The sequence below is a fragment of the Pimephales promelas genome, chromosome 3, assembly GCF_988280905.1.
Source record: "Pimephales promelas chromosome 3, fPimPro1.hap1.1, whole genome shotgun sequence".
NCBI lineage: Eukaryota > Metazoa > Chordata > Actinopteri > Cypriniformes > Leuciscidae > Pimephales > Pimephales promelas.
The window spans coordinates 1,002,878-1,016,857 of NC_142771.1; the positions used below are offsets into that span (position 1 = coordinate 1,002,878).

The 13,980-nt window shown below is 46.1% G+C and overlaps 3 protein-coding genes across 3 annotated transcripts in view; 1 reads left to right on the forward strand and 2 right to left on the reverse strand.

The window, feature by feature from the left end:
* LOC120468239 (uncharacterized) overlaps positions 1 to 13,980 on the reverse strand; it is a 163,549-nt gene that overhangs the window by 141,325 nt on the left and 8,244 nt on the right. The gene's annotated exons all lie outside the window — the stretch shown is intronic.
* Positions 1 to 13,980, reverse strand: part of LOC120468246 (uncharacterized) — a 167,872-nt gene that overhangs the window by 123,341 nt on the left and 30,551 nt on the right. The window lies entirely within an intron of this gene.
* On the forward strand, positions 740 to 4,614 carry LOC148981817 (uncharacterized). Its single transcript, XM_089129313.1, has 11 exons — positions 740 to 758; positions 848 to 1,478; positions 1,573 to 1,717; positions 1,913 to 2,220; positions 2,344 to 2,551; positions 2,653 to 2,769; positions 2,876 to 3,012; positions 3,146 to 3,286; positions 3,384 to 3,607; positions 3,699 to 3,911; positions 3,999 to 4,614. Exons 1-11 carry the CDS (start codon positions 740 to 742, stop codon positions 4,403 to 4,405), a joined length of 2,550 nt encoding a protein of 849 aa, XP_088985439.1. The 3' UTR covers positions 4,406 to 4,614.

Below are 13,980 nucleotides of genomic sequence, written 5' to 3' on the forward strand. Positions count from 1 at the left end.
ACAGGTAATAAAACAATGACTCACCTTAAACTTCTGAATGTTGATAATGTTGATCCTCAGGCTGAGTTCACACCTGTTCACACACCCTTTGCAATGGGGATGGTGGGGGGCAAGGTGTAAGGTTTGAACACACTCAAGGGTCATTGCAGGTCAACTTAAACAGCAATCAACCTGATTGGTTTACATGACGATGACATCACACAGCCTGTGCTATATACCTAACGCATCTGGTGAACCACAGTCACTCCGTTTTCAAATCAGATTACAGAGACAACCTTTTGACATCTTGAACTTTTTTTTGGAAAATGGAATCTGAATCAAACAAGTAAGTTCACATTTCTTTTCTCTAGATGATTTGTCCTATGTGTGTTGTGTCTGATCAAATATTTTCCATGTTGTTATATGCTGTTATTTACTTGTTATTGCTGCAAGTATGGATAAAAACATTGATAAAACTAATGTTGAGAAACTTGTTAAAACTAAAGGATAGGTTTCACTCTTTGTTTGTAGATGACAAAACACAACAGCACGTTGAAACTTTGCATGTATGTTCATGATAATAAATGAGAAAAAGTGACCCACTTTATATTGTGGCGCTAACACCTATTTTATTTACACAATCAATCAAAGGTTACATTACAACTTTATTAGATTGAATATAGAGTTTTTGAGCCTTCTTAAGACAGGCCTGGTGTATGCTAAAGCACATGACCAATTCACACGTATTTTAGTTTTTGTGATGAGAAACAGAGACAATGGTGAGCTGAGTTCTGATTGGCTAGTTTGAATACAGACTAAAGGGGGACTTGAAACAGTTAATGCTCAATGCTCCTTTTTTTATTGGGAGGTACAGGGGGTGAAATTAAAATCAATAAAAGTAAAATAACAACTGGTTCTGGTAGCATTACAGTAACTTTCTATGATAAGTTTTGCTGGCCAAGGTTCACATTAGGCCTCTGTTTTAAGAATTCGCTGTCTTCATTCATTTTCACATGTGTAAGATTTGGTGTGTCTGCTTTGTCTCACAGCCAGAAATCCGACCGTCGCATCATTCATTGCTTGCTGTGTGGAAAACCACAGGAGATGCTGACGACGCATCTGAGCAGAGTCTGCATGAAAAAGAACACACCTGAAGAACGGCTGGAGGAGACGATGAGGGCCAAGGAGTCTGCCAAGGTGTGGACACGGGATGCCAGGAACTGGGACTACAATGAGATGGTGAAACGTTACCCCCACAGACCATCCAGACTGGCTCTTCTGGAAGAGCTGCGCCAAAGAGACTTTTTTGTGGCTAATGCTCCTAACCAGGCAGACCTGGAGTCAGAAGAGGCGTCTACCAGCACAGCTGCCGTTCCCACGGCCAGTGAACCTTCTGGAGCAGTCGGTGGCAGATCTGAAGAGGCTGGTGGTGTCTCGGTGGCGGAGGATAGCTGCTCCGAAGGCAGCACCACCGATCCAAGAGACAGAACATGGCAAAAGTAAGTTCTAAACCTCACACACATCAGTGCAAACACTGAGAACAAACTGTAAGGTTGCTTTGAGCTCATTTTCTTCTGACTGTATTTTTTTCAGAGATCAATCGCAGTACAGCACAAGTGTCAGGGTCAAGATGACGCAAATGAGGCTCTACGCAAAGTTTCCTGCAGAAGAGCCCTTGTTGAGAGACTTTAAGGGCTACTTGATCAACACCCTGCAGGTCCCAAACTGCCAGCAAGAGGTAAGACGCATCCCATTTGGGTTTCTTTATAGTCTGTCAGTATTGCTCTTAGTAACCGGGAAATCGTAGCACATCACATATAGACCAACTATTAAGTTCCATAACAGAAGTGAACTCGGATAAAACACAGCTTTTTAGGGGTGTCTGTGTGTGGCTGGCTGATCTTCTCACACTTCTCTTTTTCTTTCAACACAGGTAGACAACGTCTCCAGGATGTTAAGATTCATCCAGCCGAGTGGGGATGAAGTCAGCTTGGATTTCCTGCTAAAGTCCACAGAAACAAAGGACTACCTCACCCAACTCCGGCACGCTGACATGGACCCAGCCACCATTCTGAACTATCTCAAGAACATGATCCGGTTTGTTCAGTATTTGAAGACCCACTTGAACTTAACTGCAGCAGATCCTGACCTCTACAGGAAGTGCCAAGCCTACATCGACCTCCTCGCTACCATCAGAAAGCCAGTGATCAAGTCCAACAGCATGGTCATCTGTAAATCAAGGTCAGTTGCTAATCTCCTTTCCATTTGTTTTTCTTCAATGACTTCCTCCATGTTGATAGAACTTATGTGCTGGCCGATACAGGCATGTGTGTAATCACATTGTTGTATTGTATGTCATTCTAGATATGAATGGTTCCAAGAGGGCGAGAAGAGCCTTCATGAGTGCCAGGCAGTCCTCCGGAAGGCCAAAAAAGACATGATGTCCATTTATAGGAGGCTGCTGGAAGGTGACCACGTGGCGTCAGATGAAAAGACATTGTTCTGCTACTATTGCGAAGCAATCCTGATCCTTGGTCACTTGCAGAGACCAGCAGTGGTAGAGGGAGTTACAGTAAGTGTTAAGACCTCAGTTGTCATGGGGGCATAAGCCGAAACAGATTATATTAGGACGTTTATGTCAGTTATTCACTCTTTGTGTTTTTTTTTCCCCAGACAGCAGAGTGGGAGGCCAGAGAGAATTATGGGGGAAAGGTGTGTGTGACTGTAGGCAAACACAAGACTGCGACAATGCATTTCGCCATGTTTGCCCTCACAATGGAGGAGGCAGCAGTAAGTACACTAGGCTAAATTGCCTTACCATGAAATACAGTAACAACAACAATGGACCAACAGATATTAACAGATGTATTCATTTACCTTTTGTCTCTGTCTGCAGATGCTGGATGCGTACTACACATGGATCCGTCCTGACTTCATCTGGCCGGATGTAGATAATGCAAACAGGTTGTTTGTTTCGTCGTCAGGCACGAAAATTAGGAGTGCAACCGATGACGTCTCTCGTCTGCACATATAGTAAGTATTAACAGCAGTCCATAAGACCAAAAAGTATACGTTGGATTAGCATTCAACTAATTAAACCGATCAGACTCTAGAAAATTATATGCTTCAAGTTTGGGAGTTTCATCTGATTTCTGCCCCATTGCAGCTACAATCTGCCCAGCATCAAGAGCCAGCAGATACGCAGGACCTCGGAGGCGGTGTCCTTGGCCAATTTGACTCCAGTGGCAAACCAGCAAACCCTGGACACTGTTGTGCCCACTTCAAACCTGCTCAGCTGCCGGACACGGTATGTAATTACCTGAAAGAGTTATAATTATAATGTCTCTCAACCCTCATCCATCAGTTTGTTAGTGCGTAACCTTGAAACCTTTCCAATGTTGCAGCTCTGGCGAAGCGGGCGCCCGGGCAGAGAAGAGAAGGCGAGTGGAAGAAGAGGTTGGCAGGACAAAACCGGACTTTGATGTTTTCCTACAGGCCTTCCCTGTAGGAATCACTGGCCAACCACCCAACAAGACCCAGAGAGAAAAAGCTGGGTTCCCCGCCGAGAGAGTCTTTTATGACAAGTGGAGGTCTCTGCAGTACAGCCTTCGGGAGCAACATCTTTTGTGTAAGTTTATATACTTTCTAAGCCAATGATTAGATTTGCTCCAACAGAAACATTTACCTGAATTTTAATTTAGATGTTCTCTCTTTGACAGCAACATGCTCAAGACGTCCCCCAACTGCAGCGAGGGTGGCTAAAGTCATAGGAGCAGAGGGGTGGACGGCCAATCATCCCCGCCCAGAGGACATCATCGCAAAGTGGAGGCCACTCAGCAGAGCACAGGCTGAGAGTGACCCGGCCATCATCAAGGGGGTGACCAGGCAGAAATGGTCGGGACTGGCTGTGAAGGACTTTGGGGAGCAGAAAGGTATGTACAAATGTCTAATGAGCGCAGTAAAATGAATATAGTAACGTCATGAACAGCACATTAATGACTTCCTCTTTTTGACCACAGGAGTTGTTGCAACCAAGGCCTTCGGGAAGGGCTCCATCCTGTGTGATTTCCATGGAAAGGTGATCACAGGTGCGGAGGGCAGGGAGATGGCAGAGATGCAGGACCAGCTGGGCCTGCTGTTTTTCTTCAAACATGGCCCTGACGAAGTCTGCATCGATGCGCAGACCTTCCCCTGCGAGTGCCACCCGTCTCTGGAAACCACAGGGAGATGGATTACGCACTCCCGGAAGAAGTACAACGTGCAGCCATGCCACTGCATAGTGAAGCTAGAGGGAGGAGACAGGCACGTCCTGCTCTTTCAGGCCACCAAGGACATTGTGAAAGGTGATAAGATCTGCTTCGACCACGGCATCAAGAAGAGGTCTTTTCGTGGGGAGGAAGTGGAACTAGGGTGGCTGGACATCTGATTCTTGTTTTATGGACTATCAATGTTTTATAACACAATACTGGTAGCTTGCGTATGAACAGGTAGTTCATGTCAATGGAGCATCAGTTGTGTAACATTGGTAGTTTATGTAAATTTGTATTTATTTTAGACCCTTTATCCATTAAAGTTTATTTGAAACAAATCTGTATTGTAAAAAGCACAATAGCTCATTTCATACACAATGTTAATTATTTACATAGAATAGATTTAAATAATCAAAAATATACTATATAAACAGTGTAATAAAAATAGAACCAAGTACAGACTAGGAATACGAATATATAAAACACAGTGCACTTGAGCAACAATATTTAAGTCTTACTGTACTTACCCTGACCCTAATGGGTTGTGTTGTCTCGGACATGAGCCAATCTCATTTAACAAAATAATTTCCCATAGGAATTAAATGAACCTCATGATTAACTTGTGCAGGCTGGTGGTGGTGGTATAATGGTGTGGGGGATGTTTTTTTGACACACTTTAGGCCCCTTAGTGCCAATTGGGCATCGTTTAAATGCCACGGCCTCCCTGAGCATTGTTTCTGACCATGTCCCCATCCTCTGATGGCTACTTCCAGCAGGATAATGCACCACGTCACAAAGATTGAATCATTTCAAATTGGTTTCTTGAACATGTCAATGAGTTGACTGTACAAAAATGGCCGCCACAGTCACCAGATCTCAACCCAATAGAGCATCTTTGGGATGTGGTGGAACGGGAGCTTCGTGCCCTGGATATGCATCCCACAAATCTCCATCAACTGCAAGATGCTATCCTATCAATATGGGCCAACATTTCGAAAGAATGCTTTCAGCACCTTGTTGAATCAACGCCACGTAGAATTAAGGCAGTTCTGAAGGACAAAGGGGGTGAAACACAGTATTAGGGCCAATCCCAATTCTACCCCTTACCCCTTCACTTTCCCCTTCCCCTCCGTTTTGCGCGTCCACGTGAAGGGGTAGGGTTGTCCCAATTCTCTTTTGGTTGGAGGGGGAGGGCTAGGGAGAAGGGCCAGATAGCCCTTCAAACAAAGATTTTTCGGGAGCACACTTCAAACGAAGGGGTATGAGAAGTGTCACTGCTAACCCAGGCTGGCTGCCCAAGCAACAAAGGAGACCCATAAATTTAAGTATTTGTGGCTTTAATAAGTATTGTAACGACAAACAATGATTTGCTTTATGTTACATTCAATATTGTGTTCATATTTACGGTCAGTTTCTTCACAGAAACGTTTGTTAAAAAAAAAAAAAAAAAAAAAAACCGCTAAAATTACTGTAGTTTGCTAACGATAGTCCCGCAACATATTTTCGTCGTCTCCGTTGTTTCCTGCGAACTTCACAAGATAAATGCAAGAAAATAGCTGTAACCCACGCGACTGAGATAACTGCAGCTGTCGACGGCATCTTGGAAGTTGTGATAAACATCGGCGCATCTCCTGTGACGTAGGCGCTAGCGACGACTTATAATGACGTTTAACGGAGGCGTAGTGGTGTCCCATTTCTTAGGGGAATATTTTCACCCCTACGCATTGCCACTCTGTTTCAAGGGTCAAGGGGAAGGCGAAGGGGTAGGGCTAGGGGAAAGTGAAGGGGTAAGGGGTAGAATTGGGATTGGCCCTTAGTGTGATGTTCCTAATAATCCTTTAGGTGAGTGTACATTTCAAGAAAAAAAAGAAGAAAACATTAAGCAAGAATATGTTGTTTTCATTGCATCCTTAATAACAGAAGTTGAAATTGTATTTAACCTTTTTACAAGATGTTGTCTCTGAGGCTTGGTGAAAACATATTTACGGTAAATCAAGAAAACAAGATTTCAACCAGTGCAGTGGTTCCTAAACTTTAAACTTTTTTTAAATGTCATATTCTGGCTACACAGACAAAAGAAGCTAAAAGGTTTATGAATTAGTTTTATTTATTAAATCAAGCCCTCCAACTGATTAATTTAGTTCCATGAAAAACAAATTTCAGTTTGGAAATAAATTACATTAAGGCTAACGTTATCATGAGTTACGCACTTATGTAAAACCTCTGATTCTCTGATCACTGGATCTGTCCATTCACCTGAATGAATCTCTCCTCACAGTGTGAACACTTGTAAGGTTTTTCTCCAGTGTGGATCCTCTGGTGCCGTTTTAACATGTCCGCTGTAGTAAAAGTCTTCTCACACTCAAAGCACATGTACTCTTTCACACAAGTGTGAGTTTTCTCATGTCTATGTAAAAGTTGCAGCAGTGAAAAACTCTTTCCACACACAGAACATGAATGCAGCTTCTCCTTCGTATGAACTCTGAGGTTTGTCTTCAGGTGTGATGACCTAAGAAATGTTTTTCCACACTGATCACATGAGAACGGCTTCACTCCGGTGTGGATCATCATAGCCCCTTTTCCACCAAAGCATTTTGAGAGTCGGTTCGGAGCCGGTGCCTGCGCGCAAACCAGTTCTTTGTGTTTCGACAGCCAAAGAACCGGTTCTCAGCCAGGAGAACTGGTTCCAAAGCGGCACCAACTCTTTGCTGGACTAGAACCGTTCTTTTACCACGTCATGCTTACGTCGGGGGCTGGGGCAGGTTTAGATGTGTTCTTAACATATTTTCTGACCATAATAATGGATCGCACAGCCAAGTGCGTTTCTATTTTTGTAATTTTTTAATTGAAGACATTATAATCAAAGAAGAAATCAGTCACAATATAGAACAAATAAATGGAAAGAAAAGAAGACACAAGACAGGGGGCTTCATAACTTATCAAAAAAGATTACATATCAAACGAAAAGATTAAAAGACTTACATACTTTCATTGTTTTTAAAGCTTTCTTGGTACATGAGTTAGAGATAATCCGAAAGTAATGTTGTACTTGAAAGCGTTTCTAGCTAAGACGTATAGCGACGTACACAGTGACGTAACGACGTCGTTCCCTGGGCACTCTCAGTGGAAAAACAAATTCTGAAGCGGTTCGCAAGTTGAACCAACTCCGAACCAACTTTGAACCAGCACCAGTTCCGAACCAGTTCTTTTTTTTGGTGGAAAAGGGGTACATGTGAACATCAAGATAATGTTTGTATGTGAAATTGTTTCAAGATTGATGGCATACATGCGGCTTCTCTCCAATGTGGATTCTCTCATGTGTTCTCAGATATGATGAGTGAATGAATCTCTTGTCGCAGTGTGAACACTTGTAAGGTTTTCTCCAGTGTGGATCCTCTCATGTGTTTTCAGATGTGATGAGTGACTGAATCTCTTGTCACAGTGTGAACACTTGTAAGGTTTTTCTCCAGTGTGGATCCTCTCATGTGTTTTCAGATGTGATGAGTGACTGAATCTCTTGTCACAGTGTGAACACTTGTAAGGTTTTTCTCCAGTGTGGATCATCTCATGTGTTTTCAGATATGATGCCAGAATGAATCTGTTGTCACAGTGTGAGCACTTGTAAGGTTTTTCTCCAGTGTGGATCCTCTCATGTGTTTTCAGATGTGATGAGTGACTGAATCTCTTGTCGCAGTGTGAACACTTGTAAGGTTTTTCTCCAGTGTGGATCCTCTCATGTGTTTTCAGATATGATGAATGACTGAATCTCTTGTCGCAGTGTGAACACTTGTAAGGTTTTTCTCCAGTGTGGATCCTCACATGTGTTTTCAGATTTGATGACTGACTGAATCTGTTGTCACAGTGTGAACACTTGTAAGGTTTTTCTCCAGTGTGGATCATCTCATGTGTTTTCAGATATGATGACTGACTGAATCTCTTGTCACAGTGTGAACACTTGTAAGGTTTTTCTCCAGTGTGGATCCTCCCATGTTTTTTCAGATTTGATGATTGACTGAATCTCCTGTCGCAGTGTGAACACTTGTAAGGTTGTTCTCCAGTGTGAATTCTCTCGTGCAGTTTTAAATGGTCCGCTGTAGTCTTTGAGCGACTCAAGGGTTTTTCTCCAGGTTGGACATGATGTTCCTCCTCCACTTCTCTCAGCTCTTCTCTCTCCTCCTTCACTTCTCTCAGTTCTTCTCTCTCCTCCTTCACTTCTCTCAGTTCTTCTCTCTCCTCCTTCACTTCTCTCAGTTCTTCTCTCTCCTCCTTCACTTCTCTCAGTTCTTCTCTCTCCTCCTTCACTTCACTCAGTTCTTCTCTCTCCTCCTTCACTTCTCTCAGTTCTTCTCTCTCCTCCTTCACTTCTCTCAGTTCTTCTCTCTCCTCCTTCACTTCTCTCAGTTCTTCTCTCTCCTCCTTCACTTCTCTCAGTTCTTCTCTCTCCTCCTTCACTTCCATCAGTTCTTCTCTCTCCTCCTTCACTTCCATCAGTTCTTCTCTCTCCTTCACTTCTATCAGTTCTTCACTCTCCTCCTTCACTTCACTCAGTTCTTCTCTCTCCTCGCTCTCTTCCATCAGGTCTGACAGGAAAGGAAAAAGTTGTTAAAAACAATTTTCAGTACATAAATATAATTCAAAGAGAGAAAAATAAAGTGAAAGGACATGAAAGTGAGTCCTGATATAAAAGTAGAAAGTAGACAACTGCTTTGATAATTTGATGCCTTTTTATAAATTGATTATACAGTGGGTACAGAAAGTATTCAGACCCCCTTAAATTGTTTACTCTTTATTATATTGCAGCCATTTGCTAAAAATCATTTAAGTTCATTTTCCCCTCATTATTGTACACACAGCACCCATATTGACAGAAAAACAGAACTGTTGACATTTTTGCTCATTTATTAAAAAAGAAAAACTGGAATATCACATGGTCCTAAGTATTCAGACCCTTTGCTCAGTATTTAGTAGAAGCACCCTTTGATCTAATACAGCCATGAGTCTTTTTGGGAAAGATGCAACAAGTTTTTCACATCTGGATTTGGGTATCCTCTGCCATTCCTCCTTGCAGATCCTCTCCAGTTCTGTCAGGTTGGCTGGTAAACATTGGTGGACAGCCATTTTCAGGTCTCTCCAGAGATGCTCAATCGGGTTTAAGTCTCTGGCTGGGTCATTCAAGAACAACCACGGAGTTGTTGTGAAGCCAGTCCTTCGTTATTTTAGCGGTGTGCTTAGGGTCATTGTCTTGTTGGAAGGTGAACCTTCGGCCCAGTCTGAGGTCCAGAGCACTCTGGAAAATGTTTGTCCAGGATATGCCTTTACTTGGCCGCATTCATCTTTCCCTAGATTGCAACCAGTCGTCCTGTCCCTGCAGCTGAAAACAGTGAGGATTTCGTAATGGCCGCTCCATAGCAGACATGGTTTTCTGTGTCCGTCAACTACAAGTGATTTGTCCTTGTTCCTACCATTTTCTGAATTTTCTTCTCTGCCCTACTACGCTGTGCCTTCCCTGATGACTCGGGTATCCTTCTACATACCCGCAGCTCAGGAAAACTGTTCAATCTGGCCAGACTGCGGGCGAAGACTAAAGTGTGCCATGTTCTGGTACGTGAGCTGCTTTATGCTGATGTTCTTTATGCTTTGTTGCCCACTCAAAGGCAGATCTACAACTACTCTGTTTATCTTTTGCTGCTGCATGTCTAGAGTTTGGTTTGCAGATTAGTCCCATCAAGATAGTTATTCTTGCCCAACCTGCAACCCTAAACCCTACAGTATACATTAACAACACATGTCTTTCTGTGGTAGACAAATTCACCTACCTGGGTTCCACAGTATCAAACAACAATAACCTTGATGCAGAGCTTGACATACGCATTGGGAAGGCATCAACAATGTTTGGAAAATTGATCAAGCATGTCTGGCACAACAAGAACCTCTCATTGCTCCCCAAAGTCCGTGTGTACCATGCATGTGTATTGAGCACCTTACTATATGCAAGTGAGACATGGACAACATACAGGAGGCACGAACATCGCCTTAACGCCTTCCATTTCCACTGCCTTCGTTCCATACTCGGTGTGTATGCTGGAAGGATCATTTGCCAAACTCTGCCATACTTGAGAGAACTGGTTCTAGTGACCTGTACACCATCCTTCGCTAACGCCATCTCAGTTGGACAGGGCATATATATAGAATGAACGACATTCGCCTTCCAAAAATCTTGCTTTATGGTGAGCTGGCAAATGCCCCCCGCAAACATGGTCGCCCCATCTACGTTTTAAAGACGTCATTAAGAGCGATCTTCAGGCTTTCTCCATCAACCTGGACAACTGGGAGGCCCTTGCAAATGACAGAACCAAATGGCACAGAGCAATTAACAATGGCCACAGGGACTCTCAGGAGGCTTACAAGTAATTTCTGGAAGAGAATGATTAGTGCCTGGTTTTCTCCACACATACCGCTTAGAATTAAGGCAAAAAAGTTCTATCTTGGTCTCATCAGACAAGAGGATCTTATTTATCACCATCTTGGAGTCCTTTAGGTGTTTTTTAGCAAACTGCATTCGGGCTTTCATGTGTCTTGCACTGAGGATAGGCTTCCGTCGGGCCACTCTGCCATAAAGCCCTGACTGGTGGATTGCTGCAGTGATGGTTGACTTACTACAACTTTCTCCCATCTTCCGACTGCATCTCTGGAGCTCAGCCACAATGATCTTTGGGTTCTTCTTTACCTCTCTCACCAAGGCTCTTCTCCCCCGATAGCTCAGTTTGGCCAGACGGCCATCTCTAGGAAGGGTTCTGGTCGTCCCAAACATCTTCCATTTAAGGATTATGGAGGCCACTGTGCTCTTAGGAACCTTAAGTGCAGCAGAATTTTTTTATAACCTTGGCCAGATCTGTGCCTTGCCACAATTCTGTCTCTGAGCTCTTCAGGCAGTTCCTTTGACCTCATGATTCTCACTGGCTCTGACATGCACTGTGAGCTGTAAGGTCTTTTATAGACAGGTGTGTGGCTTTCCTACCATATCATCTTCTTCCGCTCATCCGGGGCCAGGTCACGGGGGCAGCAGTCTAAGCAGAGATGCCCAGACTTCCCTCTCCCTAGACACTTCCTCCAGCTCTTCTGGGGGGATACTGAGGCGTTCCCAGGCCACCCGGGAGACAGTCTCTCCAGCGTGTCCTAGGTCTTCCCCGGGGCCTCCACCCAGTGGGACGTACCCGGAACACCTCCCCAGGAAGGCCTCCAGGAGGCATTCGGAACAGATGCCCGAGCCACCTCAGCTGACCCCTCTCTATGTGGAGGAGCAACGGCTCTACTCTGAGCTCCTCCCGAGTGACCGAGCTTCTCACCCTATCTCTAAGGGACCGCCCAGCCACCCTGCAGAGGAAGCTCATTTTGGCCGCCTGTATCCGGGATCTTGTCCTTTCGGTCATGACCATAGGTGGGAGTAGGAACGTAGATTGACCGGTAAATTGAGAGCTTTGCCTTACGGCTCAGCTCCTTCTTCACCACAACAGACCGGTACACGACCGCTTTACTGCTGAAGCTGCACCGATCCATCAGTCAATCTCCCGTTCCATCCTTCCCTCACTCGTGAACAAAACCCCAAGATACTTAAACTCCTCCACTTGAGGAAGGATCTCTCCACCAACCTGAAGTGGGCAAGCCACCCTTTTCCGGCTAAGGACCATGGCCTCGGATTTGGAGGTGCTGATTTTCATCCCAGCCGCTTCACATTCGGCTGCAAACCATCCCAGTGCATGCTGAAGGTCCTGGTATGAAGGGGCCAACGACAACATCATCCGCAAAGAGCAGAGATGAAATCGTGTAGTCCCCAAACCTGACACCCTCCGGCCCCTGGCTGCGCCTAGGAATTCTGTCCGTAAAAATTATGAACAGAACCGGCGACAAAGGGCAGCCCTGCCGGAGTCCAACATGCACCGGGAAGAAGTCTGACTTACTACCGGCAATGCGAACCAAGCTCATGCTTCGGTCATACAGGGACCGGACAGCCCTTAGTAAAGGACCCCGGACCCCATATTCCCGGAGCACCCTCCACAGGCCGCCTCAGGGGACACAGTTGAATGCCTTCTCCAAATCCACAAAACACATGTGGACTGGTTGGGCAAACTCCCATGAACCCTCCAGCACCCTGTAGAGAGTATAGAGCTGGTCCAGTGTTCCACGGCCCGGACGAAAACCGCACTGTTCCTCCTGAATCCGAGGTTCCACTATTGGCCGTATTCTCCTCTCCAGTACCCTGGCATAGACTTTCCCAGGGAGGCTGAGAAGTGTGATCCCCCTGTAGTTTGAACACACCCTCCGGTCCCCCTTCTTAAAAAGAGGAACCACCACCCCGGTCTGCCATCCCAGAGGCACTGTCCCCGACTGCCACGCGTTGTTGCAGAGGCGTGTCAACCAAGACAGCCCCACAACATCCAGAGACTTGAGGTATTCGGGGCGGATCTCATCCACCCCCGGTGCCTTGCCACAGAGGAGTTTCTTGACTACCTCGGTGACCTCAGCTAGGGTGATGTACGAGTCCACCCCTGAGCCCTCAGCCTCTGCTTCCTCAATGGAAGACGTGACGGCGGGATTGAGGAGGTCCTCGAAGTATTCCTTCCACCGTCAGACGATATCCCCAGTCGAGGTCAACAGCCGCCCACCCCTACTGTAAACAGCATTGGTAGGGGACCGTTTCCCTCTCCTGAGGCGCCGGACAGTTTGCCAGAATCCCTTCGAGGCCAGTCTATAGTTCTTCTCCATGGCCTCACCGAACTCCTCCCAGGCCTGAGTTTTTGCCTCCACGACCACCCTGGCCGCAGTCCGCTTGGCCTGCCGGTACCTGTCAGCTGCCTCCGGAGTCTCACGAGCCAACCAGGCCCGATAGGACTCCTTCTTCAGCTTGACGGCATCCTTTACTTCTGGTGTCCACCACCGGGTTCGAGGATTGCCGCCTCGACAGGCACCAGAGACCTTACGGCCACAGCTCCGAGCAGCCGCTTCGACAATGGAGGTGGAGAACATGGTCCACTCAGACTCAATATCTCCAGCCTCCCTCGGGATCTGGTCGTAGCTCTGCCGGAGGTGAGAGTTGAAGATCTTTCTGACAGGAGATTCGGCCAAACGTTCTCAGCAAACCCTTACAGTACGCTTGGGTCTGCCGAGTCTGTCCAGCCTCCTCCCCCGCCATCGGATCCAACTCACCACCAGGTGGTGATCAGTTGACAGCTCCGCCCCTCTCTTCACCCGAGTGTCCAAGACATACGACCGCAGGTTAGATGAAACGACCACAAAGTCGATCATCGACCTACGACCTAGGGTGTCCTGGTGCCACGTGCACTGGTGGACACCCTTATGCTTGAACATGGTGTTCGTTATGGACAAACTGTAACTAGCATAGAAGTCCAATAACTGAACACCCCTCGGGTTCAGGTCGGGGGGGGGGGCGTTCCTTCCAATCATGCCCCTCCAGGGGTCACTGTCATTGCCCACGTGAGCGTTGAAGTCCCCCAGTAGAACAACAGAGTCCCCAGTCGGGGCACTTTCCAGCCCTCCTCCCACAGACCCCAAGAAGCCCGGGTACTCTGCACTGCCGTTTGGCCCATAGGCACACACGACAGTGAGAGACCTATCCCCGACCTGTAGGCGCAGGGAAACGACCCTCTCGTTCACCGGGGTAAACTCCAACATATGGCGACTGAGCTGGGGGGCTATAAGCAAACTCACACCAGCCCGCCGCCTCTCACCATGG